The sequence below is a fragment of the Rhinolophus sinicus genome, chromosome 14 (genome assembly GCF_057876585.1).
Source record: "Rhinolophus sinicus isolate RSI-liver-muscle chromosome 14, RSI-T2T, whole genome shotgun sequence".
In the NCBI taxonomy this organism is placed as follows: Eukaryota; Metazoa; Chordata; class Mammalia; order Chiroptera; family Rhinolophidae; genus Rhinolophus; species Rhinolophus sinicus.
Genome location: NC_142514.1, coordinates 82,659,892 through 82,685,993, shown reverse-complemented (window position 1 = coordinate 82,685,993; position 26,102 = coordinate 82,659,892). Strand labels below are relative to the sequence as shown.

The 26,102-nt window shown below is 41.6% G+C and overlaps 1 protein-coding gene across 17 annotated transcripts in view; it reads left to right on the top strand.

Annotated features, from left to right (window-relative positions):
• Positions 1-26,102, top strand: part of PHACTR1 (phosphatase and actin regulator 1) — a 503,450-nt gene that overhangs the window by 449,540 nt on the left and 27,808 nt on the right. For all 17 annotated transcript variants that reach the window (XM_019742988.3, XM_074335219.2, XM_019742987.3 and 14 more), the window contains 2 exons: positions 6,127-6,371; positions 7,825-7,981. In XM_019742988.3, the coding sequence (XP_019598547.1) occupies positions 6,127-6,371; positions 7,825-7,981 (402 nt within the window). The remainder of the gene's footprint in view (positions 1-6,126; positions 6,372-7,824; positions 7,982-26,102) is intronic.

Genomic DNA, 26,102 nt, shown 5'->3' with positions numbered 1-26,102 from the left:
AGCTATCCCTGAAGGGTGAGTAGAATGCTTCAGGCCAAACTCTGAGGGGATAGCTCTGAGGCAGAACGATGACAGGAGGAGAGGGAAGAGGAAGGAAAGTCCACAGTGTGCTTGGGAAATGGCAGGTGGCCTGCTGTGGCTGAAACACTTGACATACAGTAAAAAACGGTAACAACTGAGATTGAAAGCAATTGTGGGGCCAGATCGTGAGGTGCCCTCTACTCCATGCCAGAGAGGATGTAATTTATCCAGTTTACAGTGAGACCCTTCAATGGTCTTAATAGCGAGAATTGGATGATCAGACCTATTTGACAGCAGTAAAGAGTAGGCTGAGTGGTGGTGGGGAGAAGAGAAGGTTCCAGAAAAGGTCTGGAGCCATTGCAGGACTGCTGCTTCTGCACAAGTTGTGGTATAGTGACATCCGTGAGAGATCAGGTTCTATAGTCCCTACTGCCTCTGTTCAACAATGCCTTCATCCCTCTAGCTGTGACCTTGGTCATGTGCCTCAGTTTTCCTCTGTAAAGTGGTGGGATCAAGGTAGTATCTTCTAATAGGGTTGTTGTGAGGCCTAAATGAATCAATACATGGCACAGCGTGAGCATTTAAAAATGTTAACTTTTATCATCATTATACGAGTATACAGTAGTCCAGTATGAGTCAAGGAATAAAATTGTTAACTTTTATCATCGTTACGTACAATAGTCCTGTAAGGGTTAAGGAAAGCTCCATATAGGTTAGGATGGGGGACTTTATGTTTACCTCACATTTTGGTACCTAGTCAGCCACCAGGAAGAGAAAGAGTGAACACAACCCTTGTGCAAGGAGAGCCACTTGAATTCCAAGTAAATTAAATGCCTAATTTCAAAGAGTTTTGACGTAAATGGTCTAGAATAGATCTGATTACGTGAGTCAGCTTTTCCTCAGGGAGTTTTACAGGTACTGTGGAAAATGTGGTGACTCTTTCAGGCCACTAGAGTGTCATTTTGTAAATCACTAATCTGGGCGACATAATGAGAAAAGCCGTTTCACTCAAGAGTCAGCTTGGAGCTCTTGTGTTAATGGGGTAACTACTCTGGGACAAGAGCAGGGCTGCAAATAACTTACTCAGTGGAACTCTAATAGCATCACATTGTTGGTACGGCCCTCAAAGTGACAGCCTGAGACACAGCAAGTTGGGAACTTGGGAGATTGGATCTGGACAGTTCATCATTCCCAAATCCTGCAAATTCCTGATAGCACCAAAGTTGCTTTAGAAAAGACTCACGTGGTACAAGACTGAGAATGCAGCACGTGGCAAAGCCATCATGGATACTCCAGGCCTGTGGTTCCCAAATGGGCAATTTTGCCCCCTGGAAAACATTTGGCCATGTCTGGTGATATTTTGTGTTGTCGCAAATAGAGGAGATGCCACTAGCATCCAGTGGGTAGAAACAAGAGGTGCTGCCAAACATTCTGCAATGCCCAGGACAACCTTCCACCACAAAAAATTGTCTAGCCCAAAATGTCAACCATGCTGCCATTGAGAAAATCTGGTGTAGGCCATCATTTCATCAAAATGTGATATGTACGTCACTGGTGGCACATAAAGCAAGTTTAGAACAACCTTTTATAAAAGTTTTAAAAGTCACGTATTTTAATTAGCATATGAAACCTATGATTACTAAGATACTATTGCTTAAGATGAAGCTACATTAGTATTTAAGTTTTTGTGAGGGTTGATGGAAAAATACAAAGTAAATAATAATGTAAATGGACTTCAAATATGGCACCGACAAAAAAAAGAAAAATTAAGGAGTGTGAGTATAATTGAGGTTTAGGAAATACTGGTTTAGACTAGGAGTCAGAAAACTTTTTCTGTAAAGAACCACAGAGTAAATATTTGAGGCTCTCTTGCAAGTACTGAACTCTTGCATTTTGGGGCAAAAGCCGCCGTGACAGTGGATAAAACAGGTGAGTCCTCTAACCATCTTCACCATGGTAAGCCACTGTCTGAGTCCTTTTAACTCAGTGCCCCAGCTGTGGCCTGACCATAGCAGGGAAGAACACTATTACTTACCCTGGTTAGTAAGATTTAAAATATTTATAAAGTAATAACGCCCCTTTTTTACATGTTGACAAGGCATGATCTCTCCACTTTGCGTGTGTATAGTTAGTGAGGCTTGTGTTTAATCAAAGTACGCAACCTTATAGGTAGATTTTTGGATATAGCATAGTGAAACAGAGCGGATTTGAATTCCCTCCTTCCTTTGCTATCTGTATCCTCATAGGCCTACTTATTATCCTCTCGGACCCTCTATTTCCTGCTTAATAAAATGAGGATAATGACATCTCTCCTGCAGAGTTGTCGTAAAGATGGAATGAGATACTGGATGTGAACGTTTCTAGAATAGTAGAGGACATATTCAATACATGTTTGCTTTGTTCACTCTCTCCTTCTCTACCTCAGTTCTTCCACCTATGTGACGAGGATGCCCTTTTGTTATTAAGTCATTGATAAAAGTGCCACCCAAGTCAGGGGCCGCCGTAGCCCTGCAACATACCACCAGATGCCCCCTTGAAAATTAAAAAAAAGATCTCTTAATACCCTTTGAATAATATGTGTCAACCACTTACAAATGCGCCTAAGTATCAGTGATTCCAGCCCATGTTTCTTTCATTCGGCAAAAACAATAAGCAATCACTGAGTGTCCACTTTGTGTCAGACATGGTCCTGGCACCTGCTACGAACATGAAGTAGACGTGGTCCCTGTCCCTCAGGGAGCTTACAGCTTGGTTGGGAAAGGAAAAATAGTAAGCAAACAGATGTTCACAGTTTTCACAATTGTGGGATCTCCCAAGAACATAGGCAACATGTTCCCTGAGACAAGTATAAAAAGATAAATAGAAACTGAGAAGGTGAAGGTGGGATGGGAGCACATTCAAGGCCAAGAGCGTGCAGTGAATGACCAAGGGGTGTGTTATATGGAGACAGACGCCGGGTTCATAATATGGGTCAGATTGTGCACATCATTGCCTGTCATGCTGTGATTTAATGACTGTGTCTAGGCGAATGGTTTTCACTTTTCTTTAGTAGTGAGACCTTTTATGTAGAGCAGGTCTTCCAAGTGACAACTCCCCTGTGTAAAACCAGCGTTACTAAGACTGATGTGCAGCTGTGTGTTCCCCTTCCTGCCCACAGCCATCGGAGTGGAGGCCAAATGTAATAAGTTTCTACATTTAAGTTGGTTTAGTTCTTTGCTTCGAATAGTGTAGCTCATGACGTGTTAACTGGGTTTCCATTTGTGTCACTCCTGGAGCACTGGTTTTGCAGGTAGTGAGGACATTCAGAGTTCTAACGGGTGAGATGACTAGATCTGAGTTTCAGAAAGTTGCTCTGACAACTGAGTGTTTTGGAACCACTTGGAAGGTCAGTTCTATAAATAACAAGTGAGGGTCTCACTTGAGGGTCCGGCCAATGGGACACTTCACATGCACCAGCCCTACAAGAAAGGTGAGGTTTACCCGAATGTGCAGTCGAGTAAGCTGAGGCTCAGAGAGGTTAAATAATTTGACAAATGTCAAAAGATAGTAAGTGGTAAAACTTGGACTCGAATTTATATGTTGATTCCTCAATCTGAGGTCCCATAATAACTTTCCCAGCCTCCTCAGCTAACACTTCACTCTCATTTGTCTTTTCTTGCTCTCCTGTACTTCTCCAGTTACCAGATGAATGGGCTCATATGGGTGTTTGTCTTTCTTCCTCTCATCAGCTTTCCTGACAGAGTTGGCAGTCAATCGATACTTATTAATAGAATATTGTTAAACCCGTTTTGGTGGATTCACCTAGCTTCCTTGAAAACACCTTCATCCTTATGGGAAATTAGATGTTCTATCGCTTGCTAGATTCACATTTCAGGATGATAACCTGATTGCCCAGGCGGGGTCTCCAGCTGTTTCTGTAGGGCCCCCAACAGGCAGTCACTGATCACCATGGCTGGTCCCTATTTTATAAGGCTGGTAGCATGATACCTAGTACCTGCCTGAGCAGCTGGGGGATCAGCCTTATAATCCCATTCTACTCCAGGTTTCACACTTCCCATGTGTCTTTGAGGGAGGAGAAACCAGTCTCCTGTTTATCACAGACTGCCTATAAGTTTGTTTCCTTTGCATGATGTTTCTCCTTTTGCCATCCTCCTGCGAGTTTGGAGCCTTCTACCTTAAGGAGCTTTCTGGTTTCCAACTTTTTTTTCCCTCCAAAAATTTTTCCTACCACACACGAATATCTATCTATTGGCTACTTTTCATTCCTCACACCTAATACTCCCAGCTCTTTGCCTTTGTAGGAACCATTGCTAATTAATCTATAAATGAGCGAGAGGTGAAGGCAGGGGTGGGGCAAAACATGAGCCATGGAATTACATTTTTGCCTCTTCCATCCTTACTTCCTTTAATACCCAATCCAGTCAGAGTTGGAACACAGTGTGTGTTGTTGCCTGGTGGAAGGGCCGCCTTGCGAGGTCCTTAGTCGACTGTTGTATTTGTCACCCCAGAGACCATCTGTCATGCACTCCCCCTTCCTGGTCTCACTGCCATTTGTATTAAACTCAGTGGGAAATGGGCCCCTAAAACTGCTAATGTCTAATAAGATGCTATGTTTTTATAAATATTGATTTAATCTTACTCCGTAGTTGAAGAGGTTTTTTTTTTTTTTTTAAGTGATTGAGTTCAATGCCTTGAAAATCAGAGCTCATAATGTGTTAACTAGATTTTCCATTTGTGTCACTGAAGAGTTATATGAAAAATACAAAGAGCAAAACAGCCCTTTGGAAACAATGGAAGGAAGAAAGTTAATTGAATTTAAATTAGAACAGCAATAATTTAAAGCATAATTGAAAGTTTCAGAGGACACTATCATGCTTTCATATGTCATGAGTAGAGTTTCCTTTTGGATAAATATTCTAATGTAAAATTTATCAATGTATAGTATAACCTCACATTCTGTTATTTTATGAATGTCAAATACTTTTGGATGGTAAATGCATTGAGTTTGCTATATTTAGAAATGCCTTAAATGAAAGATATAAATTCTACTTCCAGTTAATCTGAAAAAGAATTATAAAAATTTAACTATGTGTTTCTGGCCCATTATTCTTGCTGGACTTCATTCAGAGCCTGTCATAAAAAAGGATTCTAAATTGATTGTGGAGCCTAGGTTAGACTCTATTAATAAAATAGCTTTTATTTTCTTTATTTTTGATATTCTGCATTTCCTAATTTTCCTACAAGGAACTTATATGGCTTTTATTTATGGAGCAAATCATTTTTAATTAAGAAATCTATTTTACCTGAGTTGGCTTGACGTAAGAGGTGAGACCAAGAATATCGTCATCATTGCTTCCTGGAAAATTGACCTACAAAAAAACCAGACTGTCATTACCTGTGGCTGCTGAGGGTCTGGTACCATCCTTGGGAGAAAGCTTTCTCTGTCATCCTTGGAACATGTCCATCCTGATGTTCACGTATGGGTCCCCAGCATCTCTATCCATGACATTTCCAACAGTCTATACCACACTCAATCCCTCGCAATCACACTGTATGTAGCTTTGAAAGCTAGAACCCCATGCATTATCTTTTTCTTTCCTGGATCTCTAGCTTCACCATCAAATTAATCTGTTTACTCCTCCTATGAGATGTGTAGGCAAATGAGCTTTCCTTTGGTACTTGGAGATATGGATCTTATCCAGAAATATTTGTGGAGTGAAAATTCCATTTTTTTGTAATTTTGTGTTTTAATTTTTTTTAATTTTGGTAAAGACACAGGACAAAAAAAATTACCATTTTAGCCATTTTACAGTACATAGTTCAGTTAGTTCAGTGACGTTAAGTATGTTCACATTGCTGTGCTAGCATCACCACCATCCATCCACAGGGAATTAGAATTCTCATGTCCTATTCAATGCTGCTACCACCATCAGAAAACTCTGCTATCCTAAAATGTTTGGCTGCAAGATGAGAAATGAGACCGCCATTGCCCTGCAGACCCTTTGTCTCTTAGAACTGGACAACTGAGTATTAAAAATGTTCCGACGCACTTATATGACATGTTAGCCAGAATGAGTGTCTTCTTTCTCCCTTCTCTTAAAACAGCTCTGAGCAACGGGTCCCCTGTTCCACTTCTTACCACAGCTCTGGTTTGCACTCGAGTGACGGTGTCACAAAAGCAGGACCTTTGGGCCTTCCAGAAATAAGACAAGTGCCAACTGTTGTGATTGAATGTGATGACAATAAAGAAAATGTGCCTCATGAATCAGACTACGAAGACTCTTCCTGCCTCTACACACGAGAAGAAGAGGAGGAAGAGGACGAGGATGATGACAGCTCACTGTACACCAGTGCGTGTGTCCAAAGTCTTCGAGGAGGGTGGGAGGCTTTGGCTTATGGCAGAGTACTGACGGAGCTGCCCAATACTCTGGTTCTAATCCAGGGCCAATGTCAGGTGGCCCCGGGTCACAGGAAGCTCCATGAACCCTTAGGGCGTGAGTTTCTTCATTAGCAAACTCTAAGTGTAAACGTCCTCTAAACACCCTCATGGCTCTAAAACTTGCACCACTATTCTACCACCTGCTACTTCTTAGATGGCTCTTTCTTTGATTGCTTCCCTTAGGAAAGGGACGGGGACCCTAAAATTCAGTTCCAGTCCACATAATATACAAACTCACCATTGTGTATGCAACAAATTCATTCTAAGCAGACCTCAACAACGCTAGAAGGTCTGAATTTAAATTTCTTCGTTAAGGCCTTTAAATGTGCTAAGAGACAAGAGAAGAAATAAAGAAAGCAAAGTTCAAAATATGTCACTTTGGCCATGAATAATAAATAAATTTTAGTTAAGGGATTAGAGACTAGTATTTGATCAACTTTTTGATAAATGAATTTAGGTTAATAGCAACCTTTCACTGAATATAGACCATGTGCCAGACCACATGCTAAGATCTTACTTGCTATCCTACATTTTACAACACCCACTGGCATAGACACTATTGTTCCATTTTACAGAGAAGGGAAGAAAGAGGAGAGGTAAGTGGCTTGCCCAGAGCCTCTCCGTTACTAAGTGGCTGTGCTGACATTTGATGCCAGCTGTGTCTCATTCCAAAGCCCGTGTCCTAAAACCAATGGAGAAAGAAAGACTGGCACTACTAAATAAAATCCAGAGGGATCTCCCAGACTTGTGACTTCCCAGTCTCCTCCTCCCGTTTGGTAGAAGGCCTGGTAAGCAATGAAATGACCAAAATAATGTCAAGGAGAGAGCCAGAGGTGGGGTGGGCAGCCACAGGCCAAAATCATCCGTGAGTGGAAGAAGCAGCTGCTCAGACTCTGAGCCCTGTTTACTGCCCAGAGAATTAAATATTTTATACCAGTCTTTCTCAACCTTGGCACTGTTGACATTTTGGAGCAGATAATTCTTTGTCGTGTGTGGCGGGGGGCGAGGAGGGGGGGTGCTGCCCTGTGCACTGTTGGGTGTTTAATAGTATCCTTGGCCTCTGCCCAGTAGATGCCAGGAGTACCCTTTCCCCCGACCACACCCCAGTTTGGACAACCAAAAATGTCTCTAGACTTTGTCAAGTGTTCCCTGGGGGTAAAGATCACCCCTGATTGAGAGCCACAGGTTTATTCCAGATGGAAGGAAGCCCTGCCCTGGCTAGTTGCTCAGAACCTCTAATATTGACAAGGAAAAACAATCCCAGAATATTACCCATGTCAATGACCTCACTTCCACTCCCACTCCAAACAGATCCTACTTTACCCAACTTCATTTTTCTATTAACTCGTTTCTCCCTCCTGCAGGCTCCCTGGCCATGAAGGTGTGCAGGAAGGACTCCTTAGCCATCAAACTCAGCAACAGGCCCTCCAAGCGAGAGCTAGAAGAAAAGAACATCCTTCCCAGGCAGACAGATGAAGAGAGACTGGAGCTGAGGCAGCAGATTGGCACCAAGCTCACCAGGTAAAACACCCAAACCTCCAGCTGTACAGATTTGAGTAGAAAAATTCAGTCTCCATCCCCAGATCAGTCCTGGGTCTCTTTCGAAGAGCTTTGCTTGCAGAAAAAGTTAGTGGAAAACATTTCATTTCTTCTCCAGGTTTGCTTCTGTAGTCCCCTCCCCTTCACTCATCCAAATCTGGGAAATGTCACTTGATTGGAGGTTCAGGGAGAACCTGAGAGGCCGATTTCCAGAAAGAACCACCTGTAGAAAATATCACCACCATCCAATAGAATTAAGGTCCTGTACATTGGAGTTGTGGCTTGGCTAAGCACAGAGCAGTGACAAAAATGTGCTTTCTGCTGAACTGTACAACCAGATGAGATCAGTGAGTGTTAATGATGCCTCCTTACTAAACTGAGACCCTTCTTGAGTGATTGCCCTTTATGTGTGGATATTACAGACATAGGCATGGAGTATGTTATGTTAATATACTAAACACCTATCGATGTATTTATAAGCTAGGGCATGTTTATATGGTATTAGCTAACATTTGTGGAGCGCTTATATTTGCCAGGCATTCTTCTAAACATTTTATATGCATTAAATCACTTCATCTTTGAGCCTCCCTATGAGATGGGCATTTTGTGCAGACTTTACAGGTAAGAACTCCAGGCGTAGAGAATTTCAGTTGCCTTTGTACGTTACGCAGAATGGCTCCAGAGCGCCCCCTCTTGACCACCATATTGCTCTGCCTCTGTGTAATGATAGTTACCACGTGAGCCCTCACTTTGTCCCAAGCATTGTGCTAGGTGTTTGCGTGTGATGTGTAGATGTCTCCCGGGTCATCCTACTCCCCCTCTTCCTAGCTGTATAGCCTTGAGTAACTCACATTCTGTTTGGCTGTGTTTCTGCATTTGTGAAACGAGGAGTTGCAAGAATTAAACAATATAAGGAAAGCATTTGAAACAGTTCCTGGCCCATAGGAAACATTCAGTTATCTGTTGTTATTATTTCATTATTTCTTTTCCCAACGACCCCAGCAAGTAGCTTTCCTTAGCATCTTCACAAGTACAAGTGAGAAAACTGCCTAAAGAGGTTATGGAGGCGTAGATGTCATCAACGGTGCACTGGCATTCTCCCCTCCCACCTGGTTTATTTGGTTACTTAAGGCAGCTTCTTTCTCAAAATTAACTTGCTTTCCTCCTGGAGGATGTTGTTTTAATGGTACAGGGCTGTGTAAAATGGTCGACACTGGTGGGTGATTTGTCCTTGCATTATGTGGTCTTTAGAGTCATAGAATGGAAATCTCTAACCACCTGCCTCTCTCCCTCTCACCCCGTCCCTCTCTCTGTCAATGAATGCGGTACATTTCCACACTTTGGTCTTCCAGATCTCTCTTAATACCTCAGTGACAATTACTCCCAGCACTCTAGAGATGCTGTCCCACTGTTGGCGAGACTGACTGTTAGAGCATTCTTCCTTCTACTGAACTGAACTCTGTGCATGTAACTCCCACCCATGGTATTGCTCTCTTCCTTCTACAGCTATTCAAAGCTTCGTTCCTCTTAACATGGATGCTTTAGGGCTCTTGGAGAATGATCCTGGCTTCCCTAAGTCTCCTCTCCTACAGATAGCCAGGTCTCTCTGGGGGAAGATGAGGTGGGTGGATATAGTTCTGAGTTCCTTCCTAATCAGCTTGTTTAATTTTATACCTAATATAAATAGGGCTGTTTGGGGGTGGTGGGGGGACTGGGAAAAAGAGAAGGAACTGATCCTTGACCCTAGCCCCTCTTCTCAAAGTTCAGCTCCAGCCCCCGAGTGTGGGTATCCTTTATTGTATTTCTCTGCCCTCACTTCCCGTTTCCCCAGCTTTGCTACAATACAGGCAGAGCTCCAGGTATGTGGGGAAAATGGAAGACTTCTGCAGATGTGAGATGCCAACACATCTGGATGCCCAGGGTGGTATCTCCTGTGGAGACACAGAGAAAAATGGGAGCTATAGAAAACAATTGGCACAGATGTATACAGCTGGCCATTCTGCTTGTCTGTTGTAGAACCATTCCACCTGGAGGTAACTGACAAAGTCAAAAAGTCCAATGTTATCCCAGAACATACTTCCCAAAAGAGAGACAGCCCCCAGCTTCTCATGCCTGAATCCATATCCACACACCACCACTGTGACCAACTGGGAGTAGTGGTGGCAAAACTCAGAGGTGGGAAGAGACATAGAGCATCCATGCTCTGCAAAAAGTTTTCTACATTTGAAGCCTTATCCTGGTAAATCAACCCCTCCTCTTCTAGTAGCACTTGAATACAGCTTAGAATTCCTAAAATCCACTGAAGGTTCACCATAGTACGCATCCATCCCCACCCCTTTCTCGCCCTGGTCGTTAGAAGGAGACACGCTGACTAGGGAGGGGAAGACAGAAGGAGAGAGGGGGTATGCCCATGGTCAAGGTGTCGAGCTGGTCTGCATCCTTGCTCTGAGTCTTTGCACTCTTCATCTTTGCTCTCTTTCTTGTAAGTGTTTATTGCCTTGTAGCAAGACCCTTGACACCTCTAGCCGGATGACAGGAACCAGACCTAAAGGAGACGCCATCAGGAGTGTGTAGCAGGTGGACAAGATTGCACAGAGTTCAGGAAATCCAGCGGGTAGGCCCAATCTGCACCTCAGGGTCTCCTCTGAAGTACTGTAGCCACTGGTTCACACCCAAGGAGTTTTAAGGACCATTCCCTTTAGAAGAAGAACCCAGCCTCGTGCCTCCAGCCACTCATTTATCCTGAAGCAGGGGCTGATGAAGAGGAAATCTGAGAACCAGAAGGTGACAGTGGTGGAGAGAGAACGAATCAACAGTCAGGACCCCGGGCTCTAGCTCTGGTTCTGCTTTTTCCTAAGTAGTCATTTGCCCTCCTTGGGCTTTCCTTCCCTAACCCAGGGGGGTTACATTAGGTCGTCTGATCACCACATGCAAGATGTGAGCTTCATTATTGTAAAAAGTAGCTAAAAGTATGTAGGAATCTATTGTAAAGTTTGCATTTCTGAAGCTACGAGGCTGTGGCATTCTTTGGCTCTTCGAAGTAGCAAAATGTGCTGGAAATCTTAAATTCTGTGAAAAGCATGTGGCCAAATCTGTAGTCCTCATGGAGTAAGCAAGATATAAAATATAACTTTAGCTTGACAGTTTTAATAGCATTATAAAAAATTCAACACTCCAAGAGTAATTCCAAATTGGAAGTGGGGAGCAGAAACGTCAAGCAAAATGATGTCAAGCTTTAAGACAGAGTTTCTATATAAGAACACATAAACATTGTTCTTCAAAAAATGTTTTTCTCATTGATGCTATTGAGCAGCCTCTCCTAAACCTCAGTCAACAAGTCATCTGGAGGTTTTGATAATAAATAACTATTTCAACCAACCACCATTTGAGAAGAGTGGGCTGCCCTTGACACATGAGGTGATCAACTGGATGACTATTGCTCTGCTTCTTAGGTATAAAGTTGTCTTCCCTTATCCGCAGTTCTGCTTTCTGCAGTTTCAGTTATCCACGGTCAACCATGGTGAGAAAATATTAAATAGAAAATTCCAGAAATAATGCATAAGTGTTCAATTGTATGCCCTGCTGAGTAGCATGGTGAAATCTCAGGCTGCCCTGCTCTGTCCTGCGCGGGCCGTGAATCCCTTTGTCTGGTGTCTCCACGCTGTATACACCACCCACCCATTAGTCACTCAGTAGCCGTCTAGTTATCAGATTGACTATCAAAGTATCACAGTGCTTGTGTTCAGGTGACCCTTGTTTTACTTACTCATGGGTACAAAGCACAAGAGGAGTGATGCTGGCAATTTGGATATGCCGGAGAGAAGCCATAAATTGCTTCCTTTAAGTAAAAAGGTGAGTACACTGCAAGATATTTTGAGAGAGAGACCACATTCACATAACATTTATTATAGTACATTGTTATAATTATACTGTTTTGTCATTAGCTGTTGTTGTTAATCTCTTACTGTGCCTAATTTATAAAGTAAACTTTATCATAGGTATGTATGTATAGGAAAAAACATAGTATATACAAGATAGTATTATCCGCAGTTTCAGGCATCCACTGAGGGTCTCGGTACATATCCCCCACAGACAAGGGGGGACTACTGTACATACTCAGGATAAGTGCAAAGAACCAAGGGACAAACAAGGCCATCCACTCAGATATGGGAGGGACGAAACCTGTAGAACTTCCATTTTATTTTATATCATTCGTTTTAAGTTGATATGGCCGTATTGTAATGTACATAGCATATTAGTGCAGTAGTACTTTTATATAACTTCTGGATAAAGAAATGGCACCTGTAGTCATATGTGCTTAGATTTGTGTTAATGGAGTCCTCAAAAGCTTAGACTCCACAGGCCTGAGGGTCCCTCCTCAGGGCAATGTGAGCAGGGTTTTCATCTCCAGTGACCTCTAGTCCGTGGAAATACAGAGACCTCAGGACAATTCCTCCCCCTACCAAACCCCCCCAAATGCAATACCATGCTGATTTCTCTCTGGGTGTCTTCTTAGGTCCCTTCAACCTGAACCCTAGGACGTGGTCTGCCCAACTATGTGATCTTAACCATTAGATCCACTTCTAGTTTGCTAATTTTACCAAGCCTTTTATTCCCCCCAAAACCCTATTTCATCCACATGACTCTATTTTAATTATTTGAAATCCAATTTGCCACCCCCCTCCTCCAAAAAATCATCATTTAAAAATTCAGATGTGGAGATTTGGTTTTCAATGTTCGGAGTTAGCGTGGCCTGTCAGAGTGAGCTCTTGATCACCCTTCTAGCCCTCTCCACTGTCCAGGTTGGGACATTGATTGTCAAAGAAATGAAACCTCCTCCCCAGAGGGTGGAGTCCAGGACCACTGGGAATGGGGTTTGTCAGGGGCTACAGAGAAGTGGGATCCCTAAAGAAGTAATGCTTTAGTTTCCGGAACATCCTTCAGAAAGTAAATCGTTCTGTAAGTCACCAGGACTACTTATTTTAAAAGAAAGGAACGAAGACTCTGAAACATGACCTTTCCTGGTTACTCAGCCAGTGCACTTAGGCCGCCCCTTGGGGAACAGTCAGCTCTTCAGCCCGAGCTGGCCCACTCCTCTCCTGCTGAGATCCTCTCCCTCAGTCCCCTCCAATACCCTCTGTAATGTTTAGATCACACAGAGGGAGAAAAGGCCCTGAATGAAAATTAAAGCGGAAGGTGCCTTGCAGTATATATGTAGGAGTATGTAATCTAAATTAAGCTCAGGAGTAAATGAGGACTCAGGCACTCCGCCTCCCTGGCATACGAGTACTTGTGCCTCTAAATTATCTCCTCACCACTAAAATGTCACCCACCCACTCAGGGGCAAACTGTGATCATCTCTTTTGCAATCATGATTGACCAGAAGTTCGTCAGCACCCACCTGAGAGCTGCAGCAGGAATAGGTCCCCACTTATATCTGGAAACATCTCTATGGGAGAGCTCTTGAAGCTCTTGGAAGCCTGCCTGCTTGGTTTTAGAATGTTTCTCCCTGTGATGTCCTTTTTCTAGATGAGACATAGTCAGTGATGGAAGCCACTCACGATTTTTCCTGATACTCAAAGGAACATACTTAATTTAAACAACTTGGAGTATTAGTTTTCTAGGGTTATCACAACAAAGTACCGAAGACTGGGTGGCTTACACAACAAAAATGTATAGTCTCGCAGTTCTAAAGGCTGGAAGTTTGAGATCACGGTGTTGGAAGGGCTAGTTCCTTCTGAGGGCTGTGGAGGAGAACGTTCCATGCCTCTCCCCTAGCTTCTAGTGGTTTGCTTGCACTTTGTTGGTCCTTGGCTTGTAGCTACATCACCCTGATCTCTTTCTTCATCTTTGCTTCTACCTTTGTGTGTGCCTTTGTGTCCAATTTTCCCCTTCTTATAAGGACAGCAATCAAATTGGATTAGGACCCACTATAATGGCCTTGTTCACTTCTGTAAAGACCCTTTCTCCAAATAAGGTCACATTCTGAGGTACTGGGAATTACGATTTCAACATATGAATTTTGGGGAGACACAAACTCATAATGTTTAGGGACATATAAAATGAATCTACCTAGGAAAGGGGCCTCAAATGCAGGCCAGGACCAGAGAGATATTGAACATAAGTGGAGCAGGAAGTTCTAAGATTGTTAACAGGGAATGTTGGGAATTGGGGTGAGATGGCAAGTCTACCCCTTATCTATAGGGACTCTTACTATTCAACTTTAGCCCCCTGTGGTTTTGCAGGAATGCAGCTTGTCAGATTGCCTGAAGAAAAATCTGGATTTTTTAAATGAAAATTCCAAATTTTAAAAACATTCTACAGACCAAGCAGAATGTACCTAGGGACTAAATTCAACCCAAGGACCACATCTCAGCCTGGGGCCCCTGATTTTAATTTCTGACCTGGAAGCCATAATTTTTCCTATCTACAGTTTGCTCATACGTCACATGTGAACACACTGTACATTTTGATGAGACAGAACTATTCTGTGTGTTATAAATGTAAATGTGAGAATGTGTGTCTGTAGCAATTTAGAACTAACATCTTGTAGGATCTAAATTAATATTGAACATAGTTATTTATGTGGATTGATCATTAAAGCAATATACCATATTCCTAAAAAGAACTTGAGATCCAGCTCGCTCTGTTTCAGAAATGTAGTCAAACAGTTTTCCGAATGTTACAAATGACTCAACTGAAGAATACAGTAGGTTGGATGAAGTTGGTTGAAATAGCCATAACTGCTTTCTTTTCCTTAATGCCCATGAGTCTGGGACTCAGATGGACTTTAGATTAAAGCACCTGGTGATTGCTGATAGTTTGAGTCTATGCTTAAGGCGTGAAAAACCAGCCTTAAGCAGCACGTGGTAGATCATAGGTAGGACCCTCCTTCAAAAAACACCAACATTCTCCCTCTGTTCTCCTTGCTGCTTATCACTGCCGTCACTTGAGAAGCAGGAGGGTGGTGAATGAGGTAGAGAAGGTGGACCAATAAGCCCGATCATCTCCAGGGACCTATTATGGTCATCTGTCTTATTTAGAAATTAATAATATGCTAGAAAGAAAGGGTATTAAATCTATATTTTATGTTCCTAAGTACTCCACACTAGAATCGCTATAGGCAGAATGTGAAATATGTACACAGGATTTTGTGCTGCTTTAAATCATAATACAACGTTCAGGGGTGAAAATTGAAATCCATTTTTTATGCTTATAGTACACGTAATAAAACACAGTAATCCTGACTTCTGACTGTAGCTGGCATACTGTTTATGGTTAGTGCTGAATCGGACACACCAGAGCCTAGTTCCAAGGTGACAAATTGCATCTTCCCTGAAAATCTAAGGACTGAGGCTAAGTGTCAGCTGGCATCTCCCCAAGCTAGGTAATTTCTTCTGCTACAAAAGCACTTTCTAAAAATAATAATAACAGTCAAGGCTTTATGGATTCAATTCAACTTTAACTGACTTCGTGAGCCCTGGACGTGTGTCACGAAGAATCACCTGGAAGAAAGAAGGGAGGAGAATAGACTTGAGTGAGGTTTGGAAGTGGCTGTCTTGTCGACCTGGCCCTTGCAGCCTTGCTCCATCATCACTCACCATCGTCATCACTTTGGTTTAGCACCAAATGGCTCAGATTGATGGGCTTTTCTGTGGATTCTGAGACCCCCCATAAGGAAAACTGTCATGAGATACCAGTCACCAAGCTGAGACTGAGTGATGGAACCAGCGAAATCAGAGCAAAATGTGACTTGAATATAGCTATTGAGTCCCGCAGAATTTGCATGACAAACACATGAACTCTTCTTCAGGTAGCTCATCGGCTTGCAGATTATGTGACATCTCCCATCACCTCGCTGCGCAAAGTAGAAAATTCTTTTTAAAAGCCCTTCAGAAATGCTGACATCTTCTGAAAGGTGCTGAGTTGAGTCGAGGCTATAGCACTGCCTGTCTGATAGAAAGGTTAAGGACACCAACACATTCATTGTTTTTGTGTGCATTTGTTTGTTAAATGAAAGGTGAGAAAGCTGTCCTGATAAGATCTGAGTGAGGCATATTGAGAGGAAATAGAAGAAAACTTCAAAACCACATATGTAGAGATTCTGGCATTGAGGCATGAGCCACACGCATCACAGAGACCCACAGCCATTGAACATGTCTTAGAGGCTTACAGAGATGTTGGTAGCCTCTTGCCCTCTCACCCAGCCTCCATCTGTTAACAAATGCAATAAAGAATGAGTTTTTGACATCCTGTTACCAAGACGGAGTTTCTGAGCCCCTGACTGTGTGTGTGTGTGTGTGTGTGTGTGTGTGTGTGTGTGTGTGTGTGTAGGAGAGAAGTCACAGTTTGCAAGCCCCACACTGGATGACAAGGAACAAAGCCACATCTTGTCAGACACTTCCAATGCTCTATATTTGTGACTCGCAGCTGCCCAGCCGCTGTGCATTTTTCAATGATATAGTAAGTGTGGAGGACAAAAGAGCTGCTTTTTACACAGCAGGAACAGAATTGACCTTAGTATTTAAAACTTGCAAAAGTTTCAAAAAAAAAAAAAAAGCGTCCATGATTGGGGGGTAGGGAGGGAGTCTTATTTTGTTTTCCATTTCATAGCTTTTGTAAATGGCTGATTATTCCAGTAGCATTTCAAATTTGGGGCACAGGGGTACAGCTATATTCAACTACAGACTGAGCAGAGAATGGGTGAATCCTCCAAGCGGCTCTATGGCCACATTTTTAAGAGGTTCGTCTTAACCTGAAATAGATAAGGGGAGCGCTTTGGTTCTCCGGTGATTTATCTCCTGATCATTTGTGGGGTAATCTGCAATGATTATTATTGTTTGTCACTCATCTTAGCAGATGGCACGAAGAAAGGCCATTTCTTGGAATATTTGGCTAAAAGTCAAAGAAAAAGCAGCCTATCTACGTTTAGAGATGACCACTCAGGGAGATGGCGCCGGATATAACATTCTCTAAGGCTATAGAGCCCTTTGCTGTTAATAAAATGCTCTCCCATCAGCACCTCATCTGATAATCTTCACTATGACCCTGCAAGGTGGCTACTATGGGGAATCCCATGTTGTAGGTGAGGAAACTGAGCTAATGATCTTAGAGATAAGTGGCAAAAAGAAGCACACCTTCCAAATCTAATACTTTCCTACTGCAAGCAAACATGCTGAGAAAAATGTTTGGTTTGGTTTGGTTTAGTTCTTCTATTGAACAGAGTTTTCCTCCCAGGTACCTATGGTTGCACAGGGATCGTGTGGGATGGTTGAGTTCTAGGTCAGTGGCTCAGGCTTGTGTGTGCAAACGTGCTCCAGGGACAGATAAGCCACGGAAAGAAGAGGGAATAGGAGATTTTCTTCCACCTTGGACTTAACTGGGCTTTTTATTGCATTTAATAACTGTGTTCACAATGAGTAAGAATATCTATATCACTTGACACTGAGGTTTGGATCTCACAAGACTCTCATGCCTGATGCAATGTGGGAAGCAGGGTGGTCCAGTGCAGTGGTTCCCACAATGTGCTCCCTGGGTCAGTGGCATCAGTGTCACTTGAGAACTTCTTAAAAATGCATATTTTCAGGATCCACACACATTCTGACTCAGAAATTCTGAGGGCGAGACCCAGAAACCTGCATTTTAATAAACGTGATTCTGATGCACATTAAAGTTTGAGTCTAGTAAAAAGAGCATCAAGGGCTGGAAACTGGACCTTAGACTGGAAGCTCCATCTACCATTTATTAGCTGGGTTCTTGTGAAGTCTTAGTTTCCACATCTGTAAAATGGACCTCCACCCCAATTTATCAAGAGCACTAATTGTAATATTGATCATGAACACTAGTTCCTTCTTTCTCATTGTGAATTTGAATGCTATGTTATACTACACTCTGATTAGTCAAAATAAGTAATGCCAGCTGCCCTAATAGACAAATCCTAAATTCCAATGGCTTAAGTCAATCAAGGTTTATTTTTCACTGGAGTAATGCCTATTATGGGTGAGATGGTCTTTATCTAGCATGTAGCCATTTCATACTTCTAGAACACATGGCTCCAACATCTCCATAGCAAGGGAAGGGGAATCACTGCTGCTCACGATCCATTAACCAGAACTAGGTTCATGACCCCAGTCTACTGCAGGGAAGGCTGGAAAAGGTAGAGGATTTAGAGTATTTGATGATCACAGAGTGTCTTAGCCACAGCTCCACTGAGCCAGCATTTATTATAGGTCTTCTTTATTTATTCCAGTCGTGACTCCATGTACAGGGGATCATCACATCCAAAAAAGACTTGATTAAAAGACTTTTCAGAAATTGTGGCATATATATATATATATATGAATGATAGAACGTTATTCAGCCTTAAAAAGGAAATCCTGCCATTTGCAACAATGTGGATGAAACTGGAGGACATTATGCCAAGTGAAATAAGCCAGACACAAAAAAACAAAGATCATATGATCTCACTTATATGTAGAACCTTAAAAAAATAAAATAAAAAAATTTGAACTCAGTAAGAGTAGAATGGTGATTACCACAGGCTTGGGAGTGGGGGGGGGAAAGGTGAGATGAGATACTGATTAAAGGGTACAAACTTACAGCACGGTGACGATAGTTAATAATGATTGTATACTTGAAATTTGCTAAGAGAATAGATAGATCTCAAGTGTTCTCACCATACACACGCACACACACAATGGTAACCATGGGAGATGATAGAAATGTTAGTTTGATTGCAGTAATCATTTCACAGTGTACACATACATTAAAACATCATGTTTACACCTTAAATATATATCATTTTAATTTGTCAAAAGTCAATAAATAAAAATTTAAATTTAAAAAATAAAAGACTTTTCTTAACAGTATGGGGGTTCCTTAAAAAATTAAAACTTGAGTTACCTTATGACCTAGCAATTCCACTCCTAGGTATTTATCCAAAGAAATCCAAAACACTAATTTGAATAGATATATGCACCCCTATGTTCACTGCAGTTCTATTTACAATAGCCAAGGTATGAAAACAACTGAAATGCCCATCAATAGATGATTGGATGAAGAAATTGTGGTACATGTATACAATAGACTATTGCTCTGCCATAAAAAAGGATGAAATATTACCATTTGCAACAACATGGATGGACCTACAGGGTATTATGCTAAATGAAATAAGTCAGACTGAGAAAGACAATACCACATTATCTCACTTATGCGTGGAATCTAAAGAAGAAAATAAATGAACAAACAGAACAAAAACAGACCCATAGATACAGAAAACAAACTGATGGTTTACTAGATGGAAAGGGGGTTGTGGAGCTGGGTGAGAAAGATGAATGAATTAAGAAGTACAAATTGATGATTACAGGAGAGTCACGGGGATGTAAAGTACAGTGTGGGAAGTGTAGTCGATAGTATTATAAAAACTGTAGTGTCAGAAGGGTAGTAGGCTTGGTGGGTGGATCACTGCATAAATTATATAAATGTCTCACCACTATGCTATACACCTAAAATTAATATAAAATAATATTGAATGTCAACTGTAATTGAAAAAAATACTCATGGCGAGTGTAGTGCAGCATGGGGAATACAGTCAATAATGTTCTAATAACTGTACAGTTATTAGATGGATGGGTAGTAGACTTGTCGGCGTTATCACTTTGAGTTATGTGAATGTCTGATCACTCAGTTGTTCTGTACACCTGAAACTAATATAAATAAATAAATAAATACATAAATACTGCTGTCAGTTGGCAGGAGGAAGGAGGCAGCCAATTGGCAGTTGCTATGCAGAGAATCCTGGTTACTGTGAGAGGAGCAGATCCTGTGGAGTGCCGGAAGGGTCTGTGTCGGGGCCACTATGGCTACATTCCCATGACCTGCATCAGTGAATGAATTGCTCCTGGGGTCCGGTTTAGTAAAGCGACACATTGAGATTAAACCGATCCCAATTAGAGAAAAATGCGACCTAAAATAAACGTTCCTTCTCTTTAAAGAAAAAAGCTGTGCAAAGTACTGGGCGATCCCCAAAAGGAATGATGGACCTTGAGCTGAATGAGTTTGTTTTGCATGAGTTTAAGGTTAAGTTTCTAAGGAAACAAGTTACCAAGAAGGACCACAGAACCTCAGCTTCAACAAAGTGATTCTATTGGAATAGATTGATTAATAACCTGTGTGCACAGCCCTATACTAGGAGTCATTTAGAAGGTAACTAGCCAATCACCGCTCAAGGAGGATTAAGACTAGTTACCCAAGGCAGACTCATTGTTCACTCAGGGAGCGAAGCGACTAATAATGCAAGTTCCGCTGAGACAGTGCTCCTTCGGGAACACGTGTTTTTATCGGTGTGACTTTATTGTAGACTACTTCTCTTTCCATTTTTATTTACTTTAAAGTGTCCCCCAAAACTGTTGGGGTGGAGCAGGGCTCTGGATAATTTGAACATTGAATAATCTAAACATTTGATTCAGAGTTTGTGTTCTCTTAAGCCTATACATTAATATGAACAACTGTAACTTAAGTTCCCAGACCATGTTTCTTGCAGTGTATTCTTTTCCTTTGCTGTCCTACAATCTTGATCTTCTCATAAAGTCAAACATTCATAGGGATGTGTCGTTTCTATCATACTTTTATCCATGAAAGGATCTCTCAAAGCTATTTGTGAACTTACCAGGAAGCAGTGAGTAAATTATGAGTTAAACCATCTTATGAAGCATCCAAGTATCTTTCAAATTTTGGTTGAAAGGTAGTTTTGTTGCATGAAATACTACCTCAAATCTGGTCTACTGCTTTCAGATTGGGTTATTCAGAGATTTTTTTTTTTTTTTTTTTTTTTTTTTTTTTTACTGTTGGCTTTGTGCCTATATCTCAAGGAGACTATTTCTTCACCCACTTCATAATTTCATCTTTTGGATCTGACAAATAGAATTAGAGCACTTTAGAGCTCCAATGACACTCACTATCATTGCCTCTAACACCTTTAATTTTATAAATAAGCAAACTGAGGCCAAAAGGGTTAAGCTGCTAGCCAAAGTCATATAGTTATCTGGCTTCACTCGGATTTAAAACTGGGTCCCCTGCCCCCAGCCAGTGCTAAAAATTAACATCTCTCAAGAAAGGGAGAATAGGGGTGGCTGGTTAGCTCAGTTGGTTAGAGTGGCGCTGATAATAGCAAGGTTGCCGGTTCGATCCCCGTATGGGCCACTGTGAGTTGCACCCTCCTTAAAATAAAAGGAGAATTGTATTCATTTCTCACTGGATGAACAGGCCAGTTATTAGTTAGAAAGCATAACAAGTCATACATTTTAGTTGATTTTCTCATCTCATGTCTGAAAGAAAAACAAATAAGACTTAAGCAGAAGTTTTGAATCAAATCTTTAAGAAACATTTTCAGTAACCTAATGGCCCGTGAAAAAGGAATCCTTGAATTCTCCCGTAGGTCAGTTCTTTCATGGTCACTGTTTCCTCCTCAATCCCACTTAACTAAGAGAACATTTACATTAAATGCTCAAGCTAGAGATGTTTCCCCATCTTAATAGTTCATAGTTCATCACAGCTAAGAAAGTCTCATTAATACTTTTGAAAACGAGCACTTCCTTTGGAAGAGTCTTTGGCAGGTGCCTTAGTTTGGAGTTGTTCTATTCTAATGATTCTACTATTCAAATGACAAACGAAGCTCTAATCATTTATACTTAAGATTTCTTTGTTCTTCATCTCATTGGTGTCATTGGCAGAGTAATTGCCGTGGTATGTAGTGCTCTTTCTTTCTAACCCTCCAAATTCGGCTTCAGGTTTGATTGTATGTGATTTTTCTGCAGCTCCTATGTAGAGCTTGCACACGCTCCTGAATATTTAAGTAGCAGAACTGGATTACAACTGAGAAATTTTTAGTGCAGTTGTTTCTCACATGTCCCCACACATCTTTGATTACTGGCAAAATACCTCAAGTCTCTTGCAAAATGTTAATAAGAGTAATTCATGTCATTTGTCTTCATTATGTTCATTTCACTCTTCTTGGTTAGAATGCAAAGATTTTTATAATAGCCACGAAAATGGCATATATGCTAACTAAATAGTAATTTTTAGACAGGATGTAAACAGGAAAAATCATCCCAAGACAAAACCCGGGAAATTGTTTTTCCCTCTGATTCTAAAGGCAATTCTTTTGAAATATAAGTGAATACATTTCTATTTTAGGAAGTGTGATTATGAAAATTTTATGTTCTGTGCCCACTGAATCATTAAAACGATAGTTCTTCAAAGGACGCAGGCTTGTTAGTTTCTTTGGGGGGAAAAAATAGGCAGACAAATAAATAGTGAGTGCTGACAGGTAATTGGTGTGTTGAAAAGAGTTTTACCTGCTGTAAATCCAGCTCTCCTTTTGACTGTTATGATTTTCTTTGTTTTGCTCATCTTCATATTGTAACTTATCAAGCTCCCTCTTAAGATGCTAAGACAGCTAATTGCATTTTCCTGTGTATTAAAATGACACTATGCAGGAGCTGCCTTCCCCCAATTTGACTGAACCAATGAATCTGGCACCTGCGCATTTCACCCCGAGAAGCCCAGTCTATTTTCCAGCCAAGGGAAGCCCCCAGCACACTCTCCTTGGTTGACCTGACACTGCCTCTGTATTCGCGGTAGCTGAGTGGGCAGCTTCTGCCTGGAGCCTGCCCTGTCAGTACACACCAACCTTGGAGCACCTCCCCTGCCCAGCACAGGCTCTCCTCCATCGCGGTTCTCGGTCACATTGTCGTCTCTTTTCACAGTCTTTGAGCACCAGAGCCATTTGGGGCCATTGCCTCTGAATTCTGCTTCTCATCTCATAGTCAACAAAATAGTGCAACCAAGATATGCTCGGGCAGTTCCCATGAAGGAACTGTAAATTCATGTCACTTTGTCCAGGCAAAAATAAAATAAGACTTTAAAACAAAACAGAAAAAAAACCTATGTATAATATCAGGTTTAGACTACCTAACAAATTAGTTAAAATTTGTCATAAATTTACATCATGTGTTACATGATAATCTGTTTTCTAATTTATTAATAATAGAATGCTGAGGTAAATGTAAAAATATATGGAACGGTCTCTTAAACACTCAACATTTCCATAAGCGTTTTCAAACTGCCAGTTTGACAATCAAACTTGATTGAAGGGGAAATTCTGATCTCCTTTATTACTTCACAGTCATCCTCTCATGCGCGGTCAGCTCAGCTCATGTTGAGTTGATAAACTCCTAACACCGTGGACCCTGTTAGAGAAAACAAATCATCACTATAAAGCCAATTAATAGATGGGGCAATGAATCATATTAAGAGAATCATGATCTTAGCTGCCATAAGTGGAGGAGCTCACAGCTACGGCCACATCCCTACAGCTCTAATCCGACCGTAAAACCACTAAAGATTGAATCCTTATGTGGTCAAAGCATAAGCAAGGGACGGGAGGAAGCCACAGTGGAGGCTGAGAACTCAGCATCGAGAGGGTTGGTATTAAAAAAAACACCCGGCAGTTATCAAATAGTGCGCCAACTAAGAAAAGCCAATGCATGAGACACATCTTCCATTCATGATGATGGTGTTTCATTCGTGATGATGAAGAAGAGGATGAGATATTAGGCCTGCCCTTCTTGACTGCCACCCACAGTCCATCTAATGCGTTGAAGCACCCAGCATATTACGTCTTTCTTAAGGGGTTAAGAACTACGCAGCACATGACTAAAGAATCATTTTGCACTGAGGAACCAAAATAATTCACATTGAGTAAGCTGTGACAGTTCTTGTGGTTTCACTCCAGTGGTTCATGCTTCGAGGACAGGATTTTCAGGAACTGATGACTTTCTGTGGCAGGACCCGGCAATCCAGCCTGCTGCCTATCTTTGTAAATAAAGCTTTATTGGAACACAAACATGCTTATTTATATTTTGTCTATGGCTGCTTTCACATGATAGTGGCAAAATAGAATAGATTTGACTGAGACCATATGGTCCATCAAACCTAAAGTATTTACATCTGACCTTTTGAAGAAGAAAGAGGATCTAGAGGGCATTTAGAGAAGGTATCCTTGCTCTCACAGTATTGACAGTGAATTCATTTAGGAAGTGTATAAGCATAAAATATCTCCAATATTATGTTCATCTTAACACAAATAAGTTTTTCCTTGTTCTAATTTCTCTAATCATCAAAATGATTCCATTTACTCTTTATTATGGGCCCAAATCTGAAGCACTGTGTTGCTTTACAAATTATAGTAGGAATAGAGTTCATTCTTTTAAATTCAATTTATTACCTAAGGAATTAGAAAGCTATTTTAAGGACAACCAGTTACCATTGAAAGCAGTGCAACTCAGCTGTTGGCAGCTGAGAAGGGACTGGCTCTAAAGGCAGATGAGAGAGGGAATCCATTTTAGCAGAAGATGTGCATCTTTCTTCAAGAGAGGAATACCACATGCCATGCCAGATGAGCCTCGCTTGAAAATACATATCAACTGGAAGGATGACTGTCTTTTTGTTTTTGCTGCTAAAGCTGGATTCCAAACCCCAAAGGAAAAGGTGTGGGCTAGTGAGAGGAACAGAACATGTAAGCGTCACTAACATGTGACTCCTTGGGTGCAAAATGAGCCTAACCTCAAAACTCTAACCTCAGGACAGGTGACACCTAAGTTGAGTGTCACACAGATGTGAGGAGAGATGGTCTCATCACCACAGTGGCAGTTTTAGCCAATTTCCAAACCACAGATGTGTGTAAAACTGGGGTAATGAGAGACTGACAAAACTTCTACACAACACTTACTGAACGAAGAAAAAACATACTTTATGCACACACACGCGCGCACACACACACACACTCTAGGAATGTCCATCTTCTACCTAGAGAAAGCAGATGGTACTGAGAAGGGTCTCTGCTGTGCAGCCGCTGACCATCTCTGGCCCTCCCCCATGCTTCTCCATGAGCGCTGGCCTGGCTGAGAAGGGTGCTTTCAGGGCTCTGAGTGGCCCAGTGTTCCTGCCCGCTGTGTAGGATTCTGCTATCACACAATCGCAGCCTCACAATGACCTCTTGTTAAAGACATGTCAGTCAGGAAGCTGGCCACGCATGGTCAGGCTCTCCTGGAAAGAGGAGATCGCTTCCGAGTGAGGGAAATGTTGTATAGCCAGCTGGTTCCCTCAGGATGGAAGTGGGTGCCTATTTTACAGCTCAGGAGTGGCTTTTGCTAGTGCTTCCTGTGAGGGACATTATTGTCACAGCCCAAGGCTGCTAATGCACTCTGCCTAAGTTTTCCCTGAGCTCCTCCTATTGGGGCATTTCAGCCTTTGCCCATGTGGCTGTGGTCCTCAATTTCCCTCTGGCCTGGTGTCAAAGAGCACGTCATGCAGGAAAGTGAGAGTGAGTATGTGTGTGTGTGTGTGACAGTGTGTGCGCACGCGCGGTATGTATGTGTGTGCTGTGTCTCTTTTGTGACCAGAATGTGAGGAGATAAAACAAAAAACAAGGGAGGGATGAGGATTTGGAGTACTATTCACCAGGCTGGGAGCTAACAGTCCTGTGGTAGATTTCTGCTATAAATTCGTGCTCCTTTTTGGGGAACATATCTGATGGGAGACAGTGTCTTCTTATAAGAATCTCCCAATGCACTGGGTAGATAAGACCCAGTAACGGAGCCTTCTTAGATAAGGAATTAGTGACAAGTTGTTTATATTTGTTTCCTATGTAATCAACATAAAGTTTATTGGAAGCATCCATATCATTCTCCATTTTCCCTTTTTTCCCCCTCTTTCTCTTTCCCATGTGAATAGATCCTTTCCTGGACAAATAAACACTTTCCATTATTAGAACTCCATCTTTGCTGATCCTTTTAGAATTAAGGAAAAGATTTTCAAAGAATGCAAAAATGCAAATCCAGACTAGTTAGACATTCCTAAAATCCATAATGCTGCTGAGAGAAGTTTTTTAAAAAAGGTATGGGTGGTTTTTTTTCCGTTACATACATATATAGAAAAATATATTTTGTGAAGATTATCAGGCATGGGAAAGCACTTAAAGTTTAATGAGAATAACTACACTACACCACTCCTTTGGGCTCCAGGGCTATTGGTTTAAAATGAA